This window comes from Canis lupus, chromosome 9, assembly GCF_048164855.1.
Source record: "Canis lupus baileyi chromosome 9, mCanLup2.hap1, whole genome shotgun sequence".
NCBI lineage: Eukaryota > Metazoa > Chordata > Mammalia > Carnivora > Canidae > Canis > Canis lupus.
The window spans coordinates 71,854,590-71,878,651 of record NC_132846.1 but is presented as its reverse complement, the minus strand read 5'-3'; the positions used below and the strand labels follow the sequence as shown (position 1 = coordinate 71,878,651).

The 24,062-nt window shown below is 47.9% G+C and overlaps 1 protein-coding gene and 1 long non-coding RNA gene across 3 annotated transcripts in view; one reads left to right on the top strand and one right to left on the bottom strand.

The window, feature by feature from the left end:
- TECPR2 (tectonin beta-propeller repeat containing 2) overlaps positions 1-24,062 on the bottom strand; it is a 102,916-nt gene that overhangs the window by 14,907 nt on the left and 63,947 nt on the right. For both annotated transcript variants that reach the window (XM_072840012.1, XM_072840014.1), the window contains 2 exons: positions 23,448-23,681; positions 15,494-15,642 (listed from right to left, as the gene is read on the bottom strand). In XM_072840012.1, coding sequence (XP_072696113.1) covers positions 15,494-15,642; positions 23,448-23,681 — 383 coding nt within the window. The remainder of the gene's footprint in view (positions 1-15,493; positions 15,643-23,447; positions 23,682-24,062) is intronic.
- On the top strand, positions 14,813-17,142 carry LOC140640510 (uncharacterized). The gene is made up of 2 exons (XR_012037263.1): positions 14,813-14,971; positions 15,288-17,142. It is a non-coding gene; the product is annotated as an uncharacterized lncRNA (long non-coding RNA).

The following is a 24,062-nucleotide window of genomic DNA, read 5'->3' as shown; positions in this document are numbered from 1 at the left end:
ATTTTACGAGCCTGAGATGCCACGAGGGCAGGGCCTGGCTGACGCCTGGTGCACAGGAGGTTCTTTACGTGCAGTCCTTCGGTGTGTGGAGGCTGCCCAGCGGTGCCCTGCACAGACTGCTCCCAGGCCCCCCTAACAGGTCAGGCCAGCCTTGAGGGCTGCCGGGCACAGCCCCTCCCTGCAGAACAGCCTGCCCCTGTGGTACGCACCCTGCACCCCCACCAGCAGGCAGCACCTCCTCCGGCCTCACGGATGGCCAGGCCCCACAGCACTGGGCTTGGCGTCCCACCTCCCCTTCATGACTTCACCTAAACTCCCCCTTGTGAGTCCACTCTTAGAACCCTCTGTGCTCTGTGAAGCTCAGCCCCCAACTGCCTGCTTCTAGAGCCTTCTGAAAGACACCCTGCTTCCATGGACCAGCCTGGAGGGGCCCCCATCCAGTGTACCCCCCCACCTCATTCCTCTCGCCTGGGCAGACTCAGGCAATTGGCTGCTTCATTTTTCACAGCCCACGAGGCTCCAGGTGTCACCGAGTTTCATAGAGCCCCTGCCTAAGGACTGTTGGTGGAATTGGCATTCTGAGGACAGCACGCCCCAGGCAGCTCCAAATGAGAGGGAGGGCAGGACTAACTCCAGGTCCCACAGAAACGCCTCTAACAAAATCTCTGACTTCTGTTTTAAGGGCTCGCTCAAATGATTTGGGGCTGGAAGGGACCCAGGAGACCAGCTAAACGGGACTCCCTCGTATTCCAAGTGAGCAGTGATGAATCTGATGCTCACAGTAAGGGGCCCAGGGCAGAGCTGAGCCTAGAGATCAGAGTTCTCCCCACTCCCAGCAGGTGAGCTTTCACCCTCGGAAGTGCTCGCACGTGTGCGTGCGCACACACACATGTACAGGTGTGCACATGCACCCCCTTAGCCAGAATGTGAATAAACCTAGGGCAAAAGGAAAAAAAATACATTGAAAACTTTATAGCTAAAGTAAATGTTTGTCTAGACAGATCATCTGGGGATGGGCCTTATGGGAACCTGGATAAAGTTCAGCAGGAACATTTCAGGAACACAGAGGCGGGATAATCAGAGAGCCAGCAAAGTGGCAGCACAAGGGCACACATCTCCCTGGAAGATGCCTGGCAGGGGGCAGTGACCAACCCTCTGGCCACCACCTTCCAGACTCCTCCCCTTTGCTCCTCCCAATATCTCTGTCTCAATGAATCCTCAATCCACCTCACATTTGTGACACATTCTGTGACCTTGACTCTTCCTCGGTGTGGACCGAGTACACCGGATGCTGCTGCAGTGATGCTCTCGGGGGCCGCTGACCCAGGGGGTTTGTTTGTTTCTCTGTCACATGACCCCACGGTTCTTGTATGTTCTGACTTTTGTGTGCTCATTTGAGGTCTTCTGTGTCTTCCTCTGTTGCAGATCCTCTTCCTGCTTCTGGTCTATTCCTTCTAAACTCAGATAAACTTGAAAATCAGACACCAATACTAATAGGCCTGTATTTAAAGCAGGAGTAGACTCTCAGGGAGAGTGAGGGCCGAGGGTCTGAGGCTTGGACCCTGGTGTCTTTTGCTCCCCACTCAGCGTGTGACCCTCCTGCTCAGGCTCTGTGTCCTTGGGTAGAGGGCAAGCCAGATCATCTGCCAGGCTCCTGACTCTGGGTTTTCGTGCTCTTAATGCTGGGATGCAGCAGGTGGGGCCTGCCTTGCCGAATCCTCTGTCCTCACTGCCTCAGGGCTGCTGCACAAGGCATCCTGGGCAGTTTTATGGGAGCAGCTCTGCTGTTACTTGTTGAACACATCAGGCTGAAGTGTAAGATTTTATTTGAAGAATGAGTTCCATTGCTAAAAATGTTTGAAAACTGCTGGTCTAGCTGAGTGAGGATATCAGAGGCTGGTTCTGGGTTTCTGGATGGCAGAAAGGCTCCCTTGCTTCTCACTTCTGGTCGGCCGACTGCAAAGCCAGAGGCCCTCTCCTGTGCCACTCCTGCATTGGCTCCAGCGATTTCCTACACCTCTGCATCTGGTCTGAAGTGTGACCTGGAATCTGCTAATCGCAGGCGGATATCCTAAACAAAAATGATCAGAGGTAGCTTTCCTGGGCAACTGTCATGTTCTTTCCTTCCTGAGTGGGGGCTGGCAAAGCCGATTGTAGCCACTCTTTCTACCACTCGAAACCCCATCACTGACACCAGCCTGGCGACTGTGCCGTGCTTAGTCAGGGTTCTAGTGCTGTAGTGACATGAGAAGTCTGCAGAAACTTTATCCCAGCTGTACTGGCCCCTCGGTGTCTCTGATAGTTGATCTCATGGCAGCCGCTCAGGGTATGCCTAGCACCGTGGTCCTGCTCACCAGCTGCTGCACAGGCAGGCTTCGGGACTGGCCCTCCAGAGGAGTGACGCCCACAGGAAGGGACCCTGTGGCTTTGTGCCTCTGGCTGGCGTTCAGACCCTTCCTGGTGCTCACAGTCATGTGGGGCACATGCCTGTCAGGCTGGGACATGGGACAGGGTCCTTGAGTCCATGTGGTCACGTGCATGTTGCAGATTGACAAGGGGGCTGCTGTGGGCCCTGGAAGCCCATGTACCCGGCGGTCCTTTACAGGGAACTGCAGTCTTCCAAAATGAGGAAAAGGCTGAGACTCAGCTATCCCGGAGAAGGGTCACATTTCTTCACAATGGGGCCTGAGGGGGAGAGCTCAAGCACAACCTCTATTCAAATGAGCTACAGGAAAAAGGGCAGCATGGGGAAGAAATAAAGGAAGTAGCCAAAAATTGAGTTTTCCTCAAGTTGGGGCTCTTATTCCAACAGCATCAGACACCATTTCCGGAGGTCCTCTACCTTCATTTGTGGGCAGCTGCACTGAGTTCACCAAACCCTGGATGTGTATGTAAAGGGAACCACATCCTCCTAAGCACCACTCAGATTTCTGAGGGCTAAAGGAGAGTGGACAGGGGACGTGGGCTGGACGACGGAGTGTGGAGTCCAACAGGGTAGCTTCTACCCAGGTTCTCAGCACGAGTGTGTCAGAATCAGCTGCGGAGCATGAAATCCCACAGCCTCCTGGGCTGTGACAGCAGAACGAACACACACACCTACCTTCTCACTCCCTCTGCAACACACAGTGAGAACAAGAGCTCAAAAAGGCTCAAACCTCCTTTGCACTGGGAGAATGAGATGGGCAGGCGGCACCTGACCGTGGAAGCGGAAGGTGTGGGGGAGCAGGAAAGGCCTTGGTGAGGCCAGGAGGCCAAGAGCAACCGACCACGAGGAGCCAGCAAAACAGCCCAGCCAGGCCCCCGCGCAGGGAGCCCAGCAAAGCCCCTCACTCCTCCCAGCAGTGGGCCCCACTCTCAGAACCAGGACGGCCAACATCCCAGGCAAGCCTCTGCCACGAAGAAGAGAATGATGCAGAGAACAGGCAACTCCAGGGCATGGAGACCATAAAGAAGAAACTTCAGGAACATCAGCGGGGCAGGGGCGTGGGGGTGGGTGGGGGCGACGATGATGGACACCAGGATGAAGCTGAGAATGTCTTTTAGAAAGCAGGACAAAAGCACAAGAAGAGAAAATGGGAGAGGGGAGAGATGTGGAGGCCGGTTTAGGAAGTCCACAGTACAGAAGTAGGAATTCCCAAGAGAGCAAATAGAGAAAACCGGAGGGTAGAGGCAGGAAGCAGGTCGCCAACAGGGCAGCAGGACACAAACTCTAGGCTGAAAGGCCTATCAGCACAGATGCTAAAATAGGCCCTCCCCGGGGTGCACTGCTGTCTGTTCTCCGAACACTGGCAACAAAGAGATGTTACAAACTTCCAGAGAGAAAAGCAGGTCAGATATTAAGGCCCAGGGATCAGAATGGCTCAGACTTCTCAACAGCAATGCTAGACACCAGGAGATGATAGAGGAAACCCTTCAAAATTCTAAAGGAAAATGATTTCCAACCCAGACTGCTCTACTCAGCCAAGGCCAGGGGCAAATGCCAGCAAAAGATTTTCAAGTTACCTATCGTGAGCCGTTCTCAGGAACCAGTTGGAGGATAAAGCTCACCAAAACAAAAAGGAAGACATGGGATCCAAGAGAGAGGGGACCCAACATGAAAGGGTGTGGGGGGCAAAGGACAATCCCAGGTAGACGGGTGACCGGGCCAGACAGGGGCCAGCCAAAGCCTCCAGGAGAGATCCCTCCAAGAGGATGAACTGCATGGAACCAGATGTGCCTACATGTATGGAGAGGAAATTGAGACAACCGGCAGAGTGTGGAGTTGAATATGAAAAACCACATAGAACACTAGATGGAAGAACGAGACATTTATCGAGTCCAGAGAAAGGAAGAGTCGTACAGACAGGGAAATGCAGTGCAGCATGTCCCCTACCCCAGCACTGTGGACGCGTGTAAGGGGCGCTGTGGCAGGTGGGCAGGCTGGCGCGGGCACCAGATGATGAATTGCTCTGCATCCTTCTCTCCCAGCAGGGAGTCAACACTTAGAGCTAGAAGGATCTAGAGATTGCTCCCTAAGCAGTCATTCAGGCATATGATATTAAAGGGAAGTAGCTCTCCAGAGAGGGGAAAACAGGTAGAACCGAGCCAACACGTTAACCTACGGACTCATGTGCGTGGCTTGGATTAAAACTGACCAACCAGGGGATGCCTGGGTGGCTCAGTGGTTGAATGTCTGCCTTTGGCCCAGGGCGTGATCCCGGGGCTCTGGGATGGAGTCCTGTGCATCAGGCTCCCCACATGGAGCCTGCTTCTCCCGCTGCCTGTGTCTCTGCCTCTCTCTCTCTCTCTCTGTATCTTTCATGAATAAACAAAATCTTAAAAAAACAAATAAATAAAACTGACCAACAGGGACATCTGAACACCACACCAGGACCTCTGAAAACATGCCTCATATGGTCCTTGGGTGGGTCTCATTCTCCACTTTACCTGGTCAGGAAATGAAGGACCAGTGAGTTTGGGCAACTTTCCCAAGGTCATTTGGTCTCACAGAAAAAAAGGAGTATTAGTTCAGGTTCTTTGGATATAAAGCAATAGGCTCTGCCTCTGGTGGGGATAGTCCTGGCTGGCAGGGCCACCGTGGCTTCCCAGTGCACCGCGCCCCCCTCCGAGAGCGGAGGCCCCTGCAGGCTCCTGGGGAGAAGGCCGGCATGCCCACCTCCTGCCTGTCTGTCTGTGGCAGTTGTGTGCAGACCGGCTGGGAGTGAAGCCCCCTGCAGCATGGTGAGAGCATGCCGGCTCAGCAAGATCCGAGTGAGGTCACCACAGGGCCAGCAGGCAACATAAGGGGACTGGTTCAGACACTGAGAGAAGGCTCAATCCCAGCATGGGGTGGCTTCCTTCACCCAAAAACATTCCACGTCTCGGCCCCCACTTCCATTCCACCTCAGCCCTGAATCTCACAGATGCACACAACAGGTCCACTAAACCAGGCCAGAGAACTTCCCGGGCTCGCTGCAAACCTTTCTCATTCAGCTCCCGCCCGAATCTGGGCCAGAGGACATCTTGAGTCTTCTCCTCATACATAAATTCTCTGCATCTTACCATCCCGGTTCTCACTTGGGTGTTGCTAAGTACTTAGTGCCGAAAGGCACAAGAAACTAAGGTCTCCCAGTGCTCTGCAGTAGCCCTGCAGGGTGACCAGTACCTCTGCTCCAGCACACGCACTGGTGCCTCTCTGGTCATGCTCATGTGTCACGGTTCCCTCAGCTGGGAATCCCTTCTGACCAGCCAACCTGCCCAGGTCACGTTCTTACAGCAACCGTGCCTCTGTGAGAGGCTCCTGACCACTATGGGATATGGTGCTTTCTCCGCTCTCCCCCAGCTTGTTCCCACAACCCTGTAAGCATGGGGCTGGCATTCTGCTTGAAGATGAGGGCGAGGAGTTGGGGCACAACTGTTGAGCACCTGGGCCCAGGGAATTTGCTTCATCCAGCTCATCTCTCATCACCTATGGAATGGGGTGGTTTGGCCACATATTTTCCAGTCTAAAAATCCTTTGTGCATTGGGTAGGGTGGAGTGGAAAGACCCATGGGGATTCAGATTTATATGGGCCAAGGATGTCTGAGAAGGTGTCCTGGAGCAAAAGGGCTGCACCTGACTCACCAAATCTGGGTGCTCTGTAAAATATACCTATTTCTCCCCAATTAGAAAACAAATTTCCTGCCCATTATAGGAAAATATGGAAAGCTGAGAAAATCACTCACAATCCCTTGATCAAAAACAGCAATCTTTGTTGTAGTTTCTTCTAGGTATTTAGTGGGATTTTGTAATTTCGTGTTTCTGTTTTTTACAGAATTGGAACCACACATACACATACATGGCATTTCCAGGCCTTGTGAGCACAGCAAGAGCAGACCTCATCTACGGGGGTGTGTGAGAGGAGCCCGGGGTGCTGCATGCACATCGTCCTTCATCCTGGTGACAGCTGGGAGAGTGATCACCCTTGGGGCCCACAAGGAGGCATGGCTCAGGACTGGCCACCACCTCTGATAAGCGGCAAGGGCCAGCTCCAAAGCCACTAGGGCCACCCTCCATTTGGAACAATTCTCCTTACTGATACTTGCCAGGACATGATTTTTTTAAAAAGATTTTTTCATTTATTATTTGAGAAATTGAGAGAGAGACAGAGCATGGGCAGGAACAGCAGAGGAGTGGGAAAGACAATCCTATACAGACCCTGTGCTAAGTGTGGAGCTCCATGCAGGGCTCAATCCCATGATCCTGAGATCTTGACCTGAGTCAAAACCAAAGGTCAGACACGTAATTGTGCCATTTAGGTGCCCCTTACCAGGACAGGATTTTTTTATTTAAGATTTTATTTATTCATGAGAGACAAAGAGAGAGAGGCAGAGACATAGGCAGAGGGAGAAGTAGGTTCCCCGAAGGGAGCCTGATGTGGGACTCGATCCCAGGACTCCAGCATCATGACATGGGCCAAAGGCAGACACTCAACCACTGAGCCACCCAGGCGTCCCCCCAGGACATGATTTTAAATGGCTTCTCAAAGTACATCTGTAATTATTTATAATAATGGCCACTAGAGTAATTTGCTAAGGGGACTTTCGGCCACAAGGCGGGTGATGCACCTGTTTCACTCACTACACACAGCCTCACTGCACCAGCTAGAAACAGTGTGACAACAAAAGCTTTAGGAACATTTATGATTACTTCCTAAGACTGAGTCTTATTTAGATTATTCAGAGTTATGAGCTACTTACTCTGTAAGTAGTGTAATTTCATTGCCAGATTTTCAGAAAACAGAGGTAAGCAAAAGGAAGAAAAAAATCAGCCACAATAGCACCACCTGGACATAACTAGTATCATTCCCTATATGTCTCGACAGTGTATATATCATTTTTTAAAAATGAAAATAGAATCACTGAGCATGTTTTGTAACTGACATTTGTACTCCACTATGTGCTGTGGGCATTTCTCCACGGGAATAAAAACTCTTCTGTGGAGGATTGTGTAAGAGTTGTGGTGGATTTCCCCAAATAAACACATCACAGTTTAACTCAGCTCCTGCACAGCAAATCCTAGTAACATCCCTCCTACAGAGCAGAGACCTCCTAGACACTAAACATGTAACTGATAATGTCTTTTTCTTTCTCTCACTAAAAACAGGGACTCTCTAATGTGATCCTGTCTGTTGCTCTGGCCCATGAAGCTCTGTGCCCCATCCCAGAGGATGATCATGCTCAGGGCCACTGGAGGACAAGCTGTGCTGGGAAAGTCCAGTTAGGGACAAGGCTGACTTGCTCTCAATTCTGTGCATTAGCCTGAGACAGGGATTGAACCCACGACCGGCAAAATGAAGCGTTGGGGATCTGCTTTAATTATTCCCAAAGCCTACTAGCACTTTTATTTCAGGAGAAAACACTAGACATTAATCAGAATACCCCAAACTTCTTAGAAGCTGCTGTACCCACAGAGCTTGGCTCTCTGCCTGTGGTGCCCCCTCCTTCTACCATCTCTTCTGTTGAGAGTGACCTGTGCCAGGTTGGTGGGTAACACCAGAGGGTGCAGGGAGCAAGAGTGTCATCAGAGCTGCTTAGCTGTGCCTTCAATGAGGGGTAAGGACAATGAAATCTCCTTGGACTCTGCAGTGCTGTCCTGAAATGACTGTCACCTGGATGAATGCATGGAAGGCCAGTCCAGGTGAGGGTCTCTTCTAATGGTAACCCTTCTCTAAGGAAAGCTTTCCTGCTGTGAGGTGTGAACTTCTCCAAATATCTCGATGTGTAAAGTTACGTCAAGTTACAAATCCCCACTGGCAGATCTGTGGGCATGGCATTCTTACCGGTATTCTCTGTTAAAGCTTACATACTTACAGAGCTAGAATCCAGGCAGAGTAAATGAGCCCTAGAGAATTGGCAGCAGTCCACACGGGAAGGATGGGCTGCAGGGTCCCACCACATGAGGCATGGGACCAGGGGGTAGGAAACAGCGTCTGCTCGGGAGAGAGAGGGGACCAGGGGTGGAGGGAAGTGAGTGTGCTGGTAAAGAAGACACACCTGAAAGAAGTGGGGCCAACCTGGGGTGGGGGCAAGCAAATGCTCCTCTTCTTTTACTGGGGTCCTTGGTGCCCACAGTCATGTGAAATTCCCATCATCAATCGAGCTTGCTTTAGCACTACCTCTAATATGGACAAAACTTTCTCTAACTAAAGCAAAAATGCAAAAAAAAAAAAAAAAAAAAAAAAAAAGTCCGAATCACAACTATAAATATTTTTCGAAAACCTTCCATATGTTAGTAAGTCTGAAAACTGAGTCATTTGTTTTGAGTACTTTGTGAAAACTTCACCCCAAAACTACTACAGCGGGGAGGTTTTCACCAGGGAGGATAACAGGAAACAGAAATAGAGTGAAGGATTTCTGCTGCTTCGTGCCCATTAGCACCTACGACCTGCCTCTCTCTGTGTCAACTGCAAAGACATCCTACCTGCAGGTCAGGAAGCTCGAGGTGAAGAATGAATAAAATAAAGGGGAAGAGGTCACATCGCAACATGGAAACTCCATTTAAACTCTAATACTCAGGTCCAACCACACGGTGGATCTAAATGCTTCTGAAGCATCACTCTCAGTCCTGGTGGTGCAGCGGTTTAGCACCGCCTGCAGCCCGGGGTGTGATCCTGAAGACCCGGGATCGAGTCCCGCATCGGGTTCCCTGCATGGGGCCTGCTTCTCCCTCTGCCTGTGTCTCTGCCTCTCTCTCTCTCTCTCTCTCTCTCTCTGTCTCTATGAATAAATAAAAAATCTTGAAGCATCACTCTCCCCATGGCCACACCCATCCTGTCAGGCCTTCGGTGACGGAGCAGCGGGTCCCAGGAGAGGCAGGCCCCGCAGTCTAACAACACGGTGGGCCTGGGTCCCGGTCTTGGTCACTCACTATGGTTGTGCTTCTGCCCGGCCACTCGTGGGTTCCGAGTCACAGGCTTTCTCTGCCACGTGGGGAGAGATACTCCTGACTTCTATGTCCTGTGGTGAATTCAGGACTACGGTAGGTCAGGGCCGGAAAGAGTGTGGTATAGAAGCCTGTGTAAGTGTAAAGTTGGAGGTTGTTTTCCCACAGGAACCAATCTGAGAAGCGTTTTGTATCTTTAAATTCCACAGAAAGTGAATGTCTTCTCCAGCGCACTAAAGCTAAGGGAGTCAGAAACGTGGCTCCATTCAGCGGAACAGCGAGTGTTGAGCAGCCCATTTAGCAATCATTACTTTATTTAGAACACAGCTGAGGCCATTTCATGTGAATTTGCTCTATTTGGCTATTTTCCTGGGCAAAGCTGTTGATCACTACAGTCAATAGAGCGCTCCAAGTAAAGCTTTCTCTCCCCAATTTGAGCTCCACTTCCTAGAGGCTATTCTAGAATCTAAATAGAGAAAGGAAGAGCAATTTTCAGGTTCACAGTCTTTGATGTAACACTATGGTTGAGCCAGAACTCAGCCAGGTGCCCGAGTGGCTCACGGCCGCAGAGAGGGGCCCAAGCGAGGCAAGGCTGGCTGGAGTCCACTACTGCTAGCGGCTTGCTGCTTGGCCCCTCGCTCTCCCATATCCTGGCCTTTGGTCTAAAGGGAAAAGGCAACAGCGTGCTCCAACCCTCTGCCACCACGTCCTGAGGGCCTTGCTCTTGCCCTTGGCAGTCCTTCACAGATGCTAGCATGGCTCTGTGCTGGGACTCTGCAAACTTATAGGCCTTGGTCACTCTAGGTCTTCTACAGGCATGTGTGACACACATTGTTGGGGACTCTCAGAGGAATATCACAAGCAAGTGAAACACTGTGCACAACAAGTTGTGGAAGAGCAAAGATCAGAGTGAAAACAGATGAACTAAGGGACAGAAAAATAATAGAGAAAAACCAGCAACACCTAAAGATGTTTTTTGACAAGATCAACAAAACTGACAAGCTTTTAGCTATACTAAGGAAAAAAGAGGGAAGGCTCAAATTACTAAAATCAGAAATGAAAGAGGGGACATAACTGTCAACCTTATAGAAATAAAAAGGATTATAAGGGATTACTCTGAACAACTGGAGGCCAATAAGTTAGGTAATATTGATGAAATGAACAAATTGCTAGAAAGACAAACTACTCAAATTGAATCAAGAAGAAACAAAATTCTAAATAAACCTATAACAAGTAAAGAGACTGAATCATTAATCAAAACACATATCACAAAGAAAAGCCCAGGCTTACACTGAAGAATTGTAAAAATGCTTAAAGAATAATTAACACCAATCCTTGAGAAACTCTTCCAAAAAAACAGGAGGAAGAAACACTTCTTGACTCATCCTAAGAGGCCAGCATCACCCTGATAGCAAAACCAGATAAACACATGACAAGAAAAGAAAAATCAAACACTCATATCTCTCATGGACACAGAAATCCCTGACAAAATACTAGCAGACCAAATCTAGCAACATATATATAAAAGATTATATAGCATGATCAACTAAGATTTATCCCAGAAACAAAAGGTGGTTCTGCATACAAAAGTCAATCAAAATAATACTTTGTATTAATAAAAGCAAAAACCCCACATGATCATCTCAGTAGATGTAGAAAAAGCACTTGACATAATCCAACATTCTTTCATGGAAAAAAATATCCACTTAACAACTAGGAATAGAAGGGAACGTCTTCAGTCTGAAAAGGGCATCTAGAAAAATGCACAGCTAATATCATTATTTAATGGTGAAAGACTGGATATTTCCCCCCTAAGATCAGGAACAAAATGAGCAAGTTCACTTCTCAATACCACATAGGAAGTTCCAGCCAGGGTGATTAAACAAGAAAGAAATAAAAGGCATCTAGATAGGAGAGGAAGAAGTCAAATTATCTCTATTTGTACATGATGTGATTTTTGTATATAATAAACCCCAAGGAATCCACAAAAAAGTTATTAGAAGTAATAAATAAGTTTAGCAAGTTTTCCAGACACAAGATCAACATACAGAAACTTATCCTAGCAACAAACAAGCTGAAGGTGGAATCGAGAAGACAATTCCGTTCACAACAGCATCAGAAAGAATAAATGACTTAGAAATACATTTAACAAAAGTAGTAAAAAACACATACTCTGAAATCACACAACTGCTGAAGGAAATTAAAGAAGATCTAAATAAGTAAAAAGACAGCTCATGTTCATGGATTAGAAGATTTGATACTATGAAGATGGCAATACTTCCCCCAAGTGATCTACAGATTCACACAATTCCTATAAAAATCCTAGTTGGCATCTTTTAGCAGAAATTGACAAACTGATCCTAAAATTCAAATGGATATGCAAAGGAGGCAGAGTAGTCAAAACAATTTTGACAAAGGAAAATCACAGGATGCCTGGGTTAGTTAAGCATCTGCCTTGGGCTCAGGTCATGACCCCAGGGCCTGGGATAGAGCCCATTGTCAGGCTCCCTGCTCAGCAGGGAGTCTGTTTCTCCCTCTCTCCTCTCTCTGCCCCTCCCTCCGGCTCATCCTCTCTCATTCACTCTCTCAAATAGATAAATAAAACTTTTTTTTTTTTTTAAAAAGGATAATTACTTCCTGATTTTGAAATTTATAACAAAGCTAAGTTATCAGGATAATGTGGCACTGGCTTAATGATAGACATACAGATCACTGAAATAGAATTAAGTAAAAAAAAAAAAGAAAAAATCCTTACATTTATGATGGATTGATTTTGACAGCCCCCCAAGACAATTTAATGGGAAAAGAATAGTCTTTTCAATAAATGGCGTAGGTATAATTGGATATCCATGTGCAAAAGAACGAATTTGGACCTACCTCACACCATATACAAAAATTAACTGAAAGTAAACCAAACATTTAAATATAAGGGCTAGGGGAGCCCCAGTGGCTTAGCGGTTTAGCGCCGCCTTCAGCCCAGGGTGTGATCCTGGAGACCTGGGATCAAGTCCCACGTCGGGCTCCCTGCATGGAGCCTGCTTCTCCCTCTGCCTGTGTCTCTGTCTCTCTCTCTCTCTCATTCTGTCTCTAATAAATAAATAAAATATTTTTTAAAAAATATAAGGGCTAGAACTATAAGATTTCGAAAAGAAAAGCCAGGTGCAAACCCAGGTTCAGAGTATTCCCTTATAATCTTCATATTGGATTAGGGAACAGTTATATATGCATCACCAAAGGCATACGTAAATCATATATCTGAGAAGGGTCCAAGTATCTAGAATATCTGAAGAACTTTTTTTTTTAAGATTTTAATTATTTATTTATTCATGAGAATAAATAAATAAACTGTCTTTGCAGTTGACACAGAGAAGCAGAGACACAGGCAGAGGGAGAAGCAGGCTCCACACAGGGAGCCCCATGTGGGACTTGATCCCAGGACCCTGGGATCATGCCCTGAGCCAAAGGCAGACTCTCAACCACTGAGCCACCCAGGGGTCCCTGAAGAACTCTTAAAACTCATTAATTAAAAGACAAATAGCCCAGTGGAAAAATGAGCAAAGGATATGAATACATAGTTCTCCAAAGAAGATATACAAATGACCAATAAGCATATGAAAAGATCTTCATCATTAGTTATTAGGGAAATGCAAATCAAAACCTCGAGATACCATTTTTACACCTATTAGGATGGCTAGAATAAAAACACTGGGCAAGAGGCACCTGGGTAGCTTAGCTGGTTGAGTGTCTGCCTTTGGCTCAGGTCATGATCCTGGTGTTGGGGGATCGAGCCCCACATTGGGCTCCCTGCTCAGTAAGGAGTCTACTTCTCCCTCTCCCTCTGCCCCCCTCCCCTTGCTGATGCTCACTCTCTCTCAAATAAATAAAAAATCTTAAAAAACAAGACAAAAAAAAACATCGGGCAAGAAAAATTTTTGGTGAGGATGTGGGGAAACTAGAACCCTTACACATTACTGGTGGGGTGTAAAATGATGCGGCCACTGTAGAAAACCATTCATTTGTTCATTTGATTTTAAGTAATCTCTACACCCAATGTGGGGCTCAAACCCACAACCCAAGAACCAGAGTCATGTGCTTCATTGACTGAGCCAACCAGCTGCTCCAGTTCCTTAAACATTTAAAAACATAACATTCACCATCAGACCCTGCACTTCCCCTTAAAGGTATCTATTCAACAGAACTGAAAACATAACTCCAAACAAATACTCACACACAAATGTTCACAGAAGCTTACACAGGGGTACAACTCAAATGTGCATCAACTGATGAATGGATAAACAAAATGTCCGGGCAGCCCAGGTGGCTCAGCGGTTTAGCCCACCTTCAGCCCAGGGTGTGATCCTGGAGACCTGAGATCGAGCCCCACGTTGGGCTCCCTGTATGGAGCCTGCTTCTCCCTCTACCTGTGTGTCTGCCTCTCTCTCTCAGTCTCTCTCATGAATAAATAAACAAATCCTTAAAAAAAAAAAATGTCCATCCATGGGATGGAATATTATTCAGTGATAAAAAGTAACAAAGTACTGATACAGGCTACAACATGCTACAGTACTTGTAACCATGATGCTAAATGAAAGGCAGCAAAGAAGGCAACATACTGCACAATTCCATTTATATTTATTTATTTTTATTTTTATTTATTTTTTTTTTTAAACTTTAGTTTTTTTTTTGTTTTGTTTTGTTTTAATTTATGATAGTCACAGTGGATATGACCACTAACCGGCAGCCTGAAAGAACTCTGACCTGACTCTGGGTTCCACTGCAGGGCCCCTCAGCCCACATCCCATGTCTGCTGGGAGGACTGGTGGTCCTCATGACTAGCCCTGTGTCTTGGACCCCGATTCCTGTCACTCTATCCCTGAGGGTTCACAATGTCCAAAATTTAGATGGTCATGAACACAGGCGTTTACCCAAACACTTCATTTCCTGCCAATCTCCATTCAAGCATTTGTTTGTTTGAGGACCAACTGCTCCTGCCCTACTGTCACCCCTGCAGATGGCAACTTCATTTTTCCCAACAAGGTCACAAAGTAGGGACTAGCAGGAGTTGGAGCAGATAACACTCACAAAATCACAGCCCCCCTCATTATAAATTGTAACAGAAATGTATCTAGTATAGCAACCAGGCCCATTCAGTCTTTAAGGGTAATTAAATAGTGTCCTCAAATCAGGCTTCTGCTTCTGCTATGAATTGTGGAAACAGTCGAAAGAAGAAAAACATTCAGAATACTAGGTGAGCTGAAACATGACAGGGGGGGGGAGTATGGGGGTGGAGGGGACAGGAAACAGAATTTCAACCAACCAGGAAAGGCATTCACAAAAAGATGGCAAGACATGGTCTCCATGGTGAGATTTTTTTTTTAAAGATTTATTTTTATTTACTTATGATAGACACAGAAAGAGAGAGAGAGAGAGGCGCAGAGACACAGTCAGAGGGAGAAGCAGACTCCATGCCGGGAGCCCGACGCGGGACTCAATCCCGGGACTCCAGGATCGTGCCCTGGGCCAAAGGCAGGCGCGAAACTGCTGAGCCACCCAGGGATCCCCTCCATGGTGAGATTTTAAGTGACCTTTTATTTCTTCACTATACTTTTGGGTACTATTTTATTTTATTTTATTTTATATTTATTTTATTTATTTTTAAGTAAGCTCTATGCTCTATGCTTACTTAAAAATAGGGCTTGAATTCACGACCCCGAGATCAAGAGTCGCATGCTCTACCGACTGAGTCAGCCGGGTGCCCGATTTTATTCTTTTAAAAAACGATGTTCAATTTGTGAAAAGTTACAATATTTTTATTTTGAGAGGAAAAAAATCTTAAGTGTTGACTCAGATCATCTTTATATTTTATTTATTTATTTATTTTCAGATCATCTTTAACAAGATATTCAGTTCTAAATTCCACAACTGGGATGCCAATGAGTAAGCACACGCACCTTGTTCCCGGGACACTTGCCTCTTCCCCCACTTGCTGAGAGGCCTATACAAGCGGGTATGGTCCCGCTTCCAGGAACTGCATCCTCACAGCTTCTGTCTTACTGAGGAGCAGCTTGGTATCAGTTAAGTTTTGCTTACCTGGACAGGTGGCTCAATCATTATCCAGGCTGGAAGCATCAGACTGGGATTTAGAGGCTGGGTTCCCACTCGGAAGTAAACTCCACCCCTAGAATCACAGGCCCAGATGTGCTGGTTTCCACATGCCAAGCTCGTCAGTTTTATAGCTCCTGTAGATAAAGGAAAAATCCACACACTAATTACTTTTGTAAAATGACAAATCCTTCATTTAATCTATGGACTTTGATATTATCCTTCAAAGAAAGAGGTGAGGCTGCACTTGTGGCGGACTGTGTTTTATCTGAGGGCAGCGCAGCTCAGGGGTTATTGAGGCCTCCGGCTGCCCCGCCACCTGCCTGGCGCCAGTGGGCATGCTCTCGGGCACCGCCAGCGGAGCAGTCAGGATGCTGGTGGCACGGGCCCTGAGCTGCTAAGCACAGATTAATATCTGCGCGGGCCTCAGCATTAGCTACATCACGTACACGCCTACCAGCAGCAAATTCTGCATCTGGGGGAGGGAATGCCTCTTTATTAGGAATCTTGATCCTGATGAGAATTCATATGAACCAGCTAAGTCTCCTAGAATCTTCATGTTTCTCTTCACATTTCTCCTGGTTGATTAAGTCAATTGTAAGAGAAAAGGAAATGTGTGGGGGCTTTGAAGAGAAATTACACTCGATTACTAGTCTACCTGCAAGAAGAGCACCGGTAGTCACAGAGAAGCTGCCGTGGGGCAGGGTGCAGCTCAGTCTGATAGCCTCACTTCAAAACCTGCAATAGTGATGCATGGTGACTCTGATCTCAAGTCACACACGAGGCTGTCGGGACACAGATATGGAGAGACTTGCCCAAGGTCCCAGGGCAAGGATGCGGCAAAGCCAGGAGGCAAAGGTCTGAAATCAGGCCAGCTCAACTCTTCCACACCAGCTATCTGCCCTCTGGGACACTGGTGAAGGCTCAGATGGGACATGTTCAGTTCAGTTGGTTTTGACAGATAAATATACCCAGGTCACCCATGTCCTGTCAAGTTACAGAACATTTTCATCACCCCAGGAAGTTCCCTCGGGCCCCTTCGAGTCAGTTCCCTTGGTCCCAAGGCACCCACTCCTTACTTCTGTCGCCATGAGTTAGGGCAGCCTGGTCTAGAGGTCCAAATAAGCAACCATGGGCCTGAACTCTTTTGGGATCTGGCTTCAGTCACCCAGTGGAACCGTGTTGCTTCATGTTGCTGAGCGTTACTCCACTGCATGCCAATAACTCAGTTTATCCAACCACTTGATGATGGACATTTAGTCACGCCCGCTTCTTGTGATCAGGAGTAAAGCTGCTATGGATGACTTTTTTGTGAACGTGTGTTATCTTTCTTGAATGGTACCTGGAAGTGAAAGTGCAGGGCCACGGGGTAGATGTACATTTGCCATTCTGCATGCCCACCAGCTGTGCATGCTGGCTGCCCACAGCCTCACCAGCACCTGGTCTTGGCACCATTCTAGTAGGTGTGAAGAGGTATCTCATCATGGTTTTAATTTGCATTTCCCTGGTAACTAATGGTGCTGAGAATCTTTTAATGTGCTTATGGGGCACAACGTGCTTATAGGGTCTATCTTCTTTTGTGAAATGCCTATTCAAGTCTTTTGCCCATTTTTCAAATTAAACAGTTTGTCTTTTGATGACTGAGTTAGAGGATTTCTTTGTATATTCTGGATCCAAGTCCTTTGTCAGATATACACATTGTGCATCTTTCTTCCCAGTCTGTGGCTTGCCTTTTCATTTTCTTGACTGTTTTCTGCTGAGTTTGTCATTTTGATGGGTCATTTTTTTTAAAAAGATTTTATTCATTTATTCATGAGACAGAGAGAGGGGGGTGGCAGGGAGACAGGCAGAGGGAGAAGCAGGCTTCATGCAAGGAGCCTGACATGGGACTTGATCCTGGAACTCCAGGATCACACCCTGGGTTGAAGGCAGGTGCCAAACCGCTAAGCCACCCAGGGATCCCTTGGTGGGTCATTTTGACTTAAAAGCAGTGGGGAAGAAGGTGGTACAGCCATGTTCTGTGGTCATGCTCCTGTTGGCCAGCTCACACCTGTCGCTGGTAGCAGAGGGCAGCCCAAAAATCTGCACTGAAGTACAAGCATGGATCCTGCTAGGTGGAAGTCTTATCAGGTGCCTTCAGTTATGACACCAGCTGAAAAGTATTAACTGACCACCACATAAAAAATCCTTAGTATCCTTTTGTGTATATGTTGAAGTTAACTGTAGTTTCTTCTTCCTTAATCTTTTATAGAATATCTTACCCGAGAGTTCAAATGGACTTCTAGAGCTCTAACATGACACAGAAGATTTGTACCAATCGAAATACAGTTCCTTCAGCCGTAAATCACAGAAATAGCCGAGAAACAAACATTAATTTAAAAATGTTAAGTGGGGCAGCCCAGGTGGCTCAGTGGTTTAGCACCATTTTCAGCCCAGGGTGTGATCCTGGAGTCCCGGGATCGAGTCCCACCTCGGGCTCCCTGCATGGAGCCTGCTTCTCCCTCTGCCTGTGTCTCTGCCTCTCTCTCTCTCTGTGTGTCTCTCATGAATAAATAAAATCTTTAAAAAAAATGTTAAATGAAAATTAATTTTTATGCTGGAGTCTTCAACTTGCCCTAATAGGAACTCCAGGCAGTGGCGATGGTGAGAAAAGTTCCACGGTGACAGGGACACACCAGGCCAGCAGCTCCGTTAGTAGTACCTAACAACACCGCCACCAGAACACATCGTTCAAGTTACAGGAATATTCTTTCAGGACAAAAGTAAAGGCTACTAGAATATACATGTCAGTATAGATGATAGCTTATTCTGAACTGAAGACACAGGTCAAAAAGAAAATATTTACCTGAAGGCTCTTCTGCATTTTCCTTCCTCACAGAGGCCCCCCCCCCTTCCCCCGCCGGAGTACAGTATAAGAGACTGTATTAGCTGAGATGGTCAGGACAGGGGCAGAGACTCCTGCCCTCCCCAAACATTCCAGGCTTCTCCGAGGTCCCTGCAAGTTAGGTGGGGCCCCGTCGTTAGTCCGGACAATGGGCTGTAGGCAGAAGCGATCAGCCACTTTTGAACTGAAGCATAAAGAGCTGGCAAGGGGTCTTTCAGCTGTCCCCTGCTGTAGTGACAAGAGAAGGAAGCCACAGAGCACAGCAGCGGCACCAGCAAGCTGCCGCCCAGTGGACACAATTCTAAGAGACTGAGAGCCAAAGGTAGAGAGCCAACTCTGTGGCACCGGGGAAGCAACACTCATTGTGGTAAGTCGCTGATATTTCGGGACCGCTACTACATTACCAGCCCGATGAACACAGACACACTACAATTTTCCTGCCTTTCCCCGTTTTGCTTTTTCTATTAAAAAAAAAAAAGGTTTTAATTACTTTATTCAACAGAGGAGACAGTTCCCCTTTAGGATTACTTTTGTTTTTTTATTTTTTTTCTAAAGATTTATTTATTTACTTATGATAGACATAGAGAGAGAGAGAGAGGCAGAGACACAAGAGGAGGGAGAAGCAGGCTCCGTGCCGGAAGCCCGACGCGGGACTTGATCCCGGGACTCCAGGATCGCGCCCCGGGCCAAAGGCAGGTGCTAAACCGCTGAGCCACCCAGGGATCCCCTAGGATTACTTTTTTTTTTTTTTTTTAAGATTTTATTTATTTATTCATGAGAGACACAGAGAGAGAAAGGCAGAGACACAGGCAGAGGGAGAAGCAGGCTCCACACACAGAGCCCGATGTGGGACTTGATCCAGGACTCCAGGATCACGCCCTGGGGCCAAAGGCAGGCGCTAAACCGCTGAGCCACCCAAGGATCCCCTGGATTACTTTTAAACATATATTTTAGAACAAAAAGTAACATTTATTTGGTGTTTTAGGATTTATTAAACAATTTTCTGCATAATTTACTGCTACCATAATCCTATTTGTTACCTACCTAAAGGCAAAAACTGACACTAAATATTTCCTCATTAAATGTTGTGACCAGATGAATTAAATTACAAAATTGCATTCGTTTGCTAAACATTCCAATGCCTGACAGCACACATATTAATGGGAAATGAAATGCTATCAGCATTTTAAATATCTGCTAAATGGTGCAAATTTTCTTCCCAAAACCAGGATTATAATAAATCACAAATTTCCATATTCGGTCTCTAAAACTGGGTTCAATAGCCAGACATTTAAGAATTCTCTTCATCTCAAAGCAGCAATCGATTTGGTAATTTGAGTAGAGGCAGAAAAGAGTGACATTAGGTCTTAAGAAAGAAATTAAAGGTAGAAATCACAATCATGGGGCAGCCCAGGTGGCTCAGGGGTTTAGTGCTGCCTTCGGCCCAGGGTGTGATCCTGGAGACCTGGGATTGAGTCCCACATCAGGCTTCCTGCATGGAGCGTGCTTCTCCCTCTGCCTGTGTCTTTGCCTCTTTCTCTCTCTCATGAAAAAAAAAAAAAAAAAAAAATCACATTCCTGACTTGATACTTTGCTAAAGTCATCCCTGGAACCGAAATTTCTGCTTGCAATGTGCAAGCTGGTGACATTCCCAACTTTACAATCACCTGGCACTACCATCAGGAGGTGGGCCGCATCACACTGTCAGCACCCACAGGACAGGGTTTCATTTTTCATGTTCGTAATGTCAGAAAACTCGTAAAGAAGAGGCCAGGACTGAAGATAAAAGCACAGATACATCACATCCCTGAACAAGCTGGTGGCAACATAGAGGTGGAGCAGCTACTTACCGCTCTTGAATCTGCCTGTTAGGCAGTTTTATTAGTGATTATCAATATCGAGGCCAAAGACAGGATCAAAACTCATATCCCAGAATTACTTAGAAATGTTAGTTACCAGTAATAACCACCTTCCCTGATGGTCTAATGTCCCTCTGGGCATGGATATGGAGAGCAAGTGGTCCCCCTCTGTGTGCAGACCCCGCTCAAGGTCAGACTATGAGGGCCACTGAAACAGAGCAGGGGCAAAGCACTCAGGGCACATGGTGGGCAGACGTCAAGGGAATGGGAACTGAAGGAAGCCAGTGGTGGGGTAGAGGCCGGAAGGAAGAAGAGCTGGGGAAGCTGGGGAAGGAAGGAGCCAGGAGGACGTTCTAGGCCGTGGCAAGACAAGCACGCACTATGCACAAAGGGGCCTGGCACAAGGGGCAGAGCCATGGCTGGTGGACCTGCTGTGATGGCCCTGGGCACCACCCTGAAGCTGGTGCGATGTGGAGCCCTTTCACATTGAGGGCACACCCCTGCTGTTTTAGGAAGACAGATCTGGCGACCACGGGGGAGGTGGGCCCACCTGGTGCCATGAGGTGGCTCCTGCAGTAGGTCACTACACTTTCTATTCACTACTATTTGGTGCCTGCTGCCTGATGACAACCTGCCATGGACACTCACATGTGGGGCTCTGGGCAGGGAGCACACAGCTGAACTTAAAATCTGTATTCCTGCATTTAAATAATAATTTAAGAAAATCACCGGATTCACCTTTTTGTCCCACAGGCTACAAAGCTCATCCCGGAGAGGGCCCAATAACACAAGGCCTGGTGGTGCCTGCCTGCCTTTTACTGCCCCGGACCCTGGGACAGTGGGAGACCAGTATCTTTCACATGACCTCCTACCCGCCTCTTCTGCCCCAACATGAAACCTACCAACTCAGGACATGCTGCATTCTCCTACATTTAGAAAATGGTAAAAGATCATTTATCCATCATTTCAGTGTCTGCTAGCAACCCAGATAAATAAACAAAACCTAGAGCCCAGAAAGGCAGTGTTTCCCACCAACACCCAATCAGGCACCTGGTGAGACAGCCCCCATGAACCTGGAGAGCAATGCAGCTAATGCTGGCTCGACAGGGACCCTGCACAGGACACTTGCCCAAGAAGCTCATGTTTACACAGGATGCTTCCTTGCATCATCTCTCTGTGCTGGGGACTGCTGTTCCCATTAGGAAGGTGAGAAATTAAGGTTTACAGGGAACCCAGCAGCTCACCCAGGATCCTGGAACCTGCCTAGGGTCAGGTCTCTTAAACCAAGCCTTCATCCCACCAAAGCTGACTTTCTCTCCTGGAAAGGATGGCCACCACCCCAGTGAAGCCCAAATGGGCACATCAGAGACCTGCAGTAGTCTAGCCAGCTAGCCAGTGCTGGGAGGGCTGCACTGATCTGGAAGGGAGATGGGAGCTGTGGACCCCGGGTAGAGGTGGTTCTGGCACCGTGCAGCCCGGATAATGCCACTCACTCTGTGTCCATGGAGCTCAGTGGTGTCCTCTGAAGGACGTGGACAGCACAGGGAAACAGCTCTGCCCCTCACCCAGACTGTGCAGAAGAGCAAGCCTCCCAGTTCTCAAGGTTTGGTGGTGGGAGGCCTGGCCTTCCGACCTCCAGGAGAAACTGGCAACATCTCCCAAACTGGTCTGGTTGCTGCTCAGGCCAGTAGATATCTGGATGGTGGCAGGCTTCCTAGGGCAGGCAGGAGGGTCCCCTGTCACCAGCACTCAGGGCCATAAGCAGCCCCAGCTTTGTCCGGTCAGTCACCATCAGTAACGGTGGCTGGTAAATACTCTCCAAAGCCAGAATGTGACAGCCCTGGTGCCGGGATTAGGGTCAAAAGACAGGGTATGAGGCCAAAAGCATAAGTTACCAAAATAACCCTGAAAAATTCAAATTTTTAGTATATGTGCTGCCAAACTGAGCATGGCCCTGGAACGTTCCTAGCTTTGGAACAGTTTGCTTCTTCAGTTGAGAGCCAGTCTGCCTCTTATTTAAGCTGGACTATATCTGGTCTCGTGCTGGACAAGGGAATGATGATCTCTCTATACAGCACCTTGCAGGAGCCACATGAGCTGAGAGCAGATGGGGCCCAGTCTATTTCATGGGATGGTGAGAGGTCCCGGGCAGCTGGAGATGCAGTCACAGGCATTTGTACATACACATTTTTAAAGATTTTACTTATTTGAGAGTGAGAAAATGTGTGCAAGAGAGAACAAGCATGAATGGGGGCAGGAGCAGAGGGAGAGGGAGAAGCAGGCTCCCCGTTGAGCAGGAGCCCGGGATCATGACCTGAGCTGAAGGCAGATGCTTAACCAGTTGAGCCCCCCAGACACCTGCATGTATATGTGTGCGCGCGCACACACGTAACTCTAAACCCAATGCAGGTCTCAAACTTAGGATTCAGAGATTAAGAGTCACATACTCTACTGACTGAGCCAGTCAGGCGCCACCTCCACTTTTCTCTACTTCTCTAATGAGTAGGTGTGTCTGAATCCTTAAACATTAAATGCTAGTAGAATTCAACCTTACAATCTACCAAACAAAAAACACTGGTTGTCCGTTTACCGAAACGGGAACCTGTATGGCAGGGGAGTAGTCCTAAGGCTCCAGTGGACCTTCTGGAGCCGCTGGAGCAGCCTCTGCCTTTAGACAAGTCTCTGCTGTCAGACAAGTCACACACAAGGATTTGCCTGGAGAATAACCCAATGTTGCGGGCCCACTCTGATACCTTGTTTCTTAGAACACAAATGAATAATTTATAAACAGCATCATGCTCCTTGGCTGGCTCTGGGACCCTGGACAGGAGACTCAGAGAAGAGCCAGAGAGGCACATCATCTCCTCAGACCGCTCGAGGAGGAACAGATGCCAGCCCGCTGGGCACTGTTCCAGCTGCAGAGGGACAGGTAAATGGGTGCTGATGCGGGACACACCTGTTCTTCCAGACTTAAAGGGCACAAAGAAATGTGCCATATTGTCAGGCTGGCAGAGTAGCTGCATCAGGCAGTTCTAGTGGCAACTTCTGCTGAGTGTGTGATTCTCCTGGGCTCTGGGAGCCCTATGAGCTGTATGAGGTAGGGAAGTAAAGCTCCTCCTAAGTCAGAGGCCCATTTAATCTGGACTGGCTGATCAATCTCCTGAATTTATACAACACAAGTTGAACCCAGGGGCCATACCTAGCTGGGAAAGGTCCAGCCGCGTCCAATGCATGCCTGTGGGGCAGCTCTTGGAGAGCGTCCTGATGAACACCTGGCCAAGGCTGTCCAGGGCCCACAGGGCGTCCTGGCAGGCGGCGTATGCCCTCATCTCCACGTCGGGAGGCAGCTGCACCGTGGAGGGGCGGGACTGGGCATTCTGGGCGCTGACACTGCACAGGTCCTTGCTGCTCTGGCACAGCCACAAGGAGCTTCCTGCGGAAAAGGTTCATGTTTGTTACTGACGAGACGCACAAGGCAGTTGTGGCCTTTGGGCAGCTGACACCTGATGGCAGATGCCACCACTCCTGGCTCCCAGGGCACTACTGTGCAGGAGAGCTTGATAGACCTTAAGCCAGAAGTCAGAGGTGCACCCATGGCCATCCAGTTAAAAAATAAGCTTGAGGTGTTCTAAAGGGAGGAAATAAAGTAGGGCTTATGAGATTTGGTGAAGGCTACGGTCTTGGCTCCGTGGCTCTGAACTTGGACGTTTCGTAAGGGTTGGGGAGTCTTTGACTTGGTGTGACCGTTGCTCTGGAGGAAGTGAGGTCAGCAATTCCTTGGAAGGATGGGTCTACAGTTCCCCTGTTCTGGTCT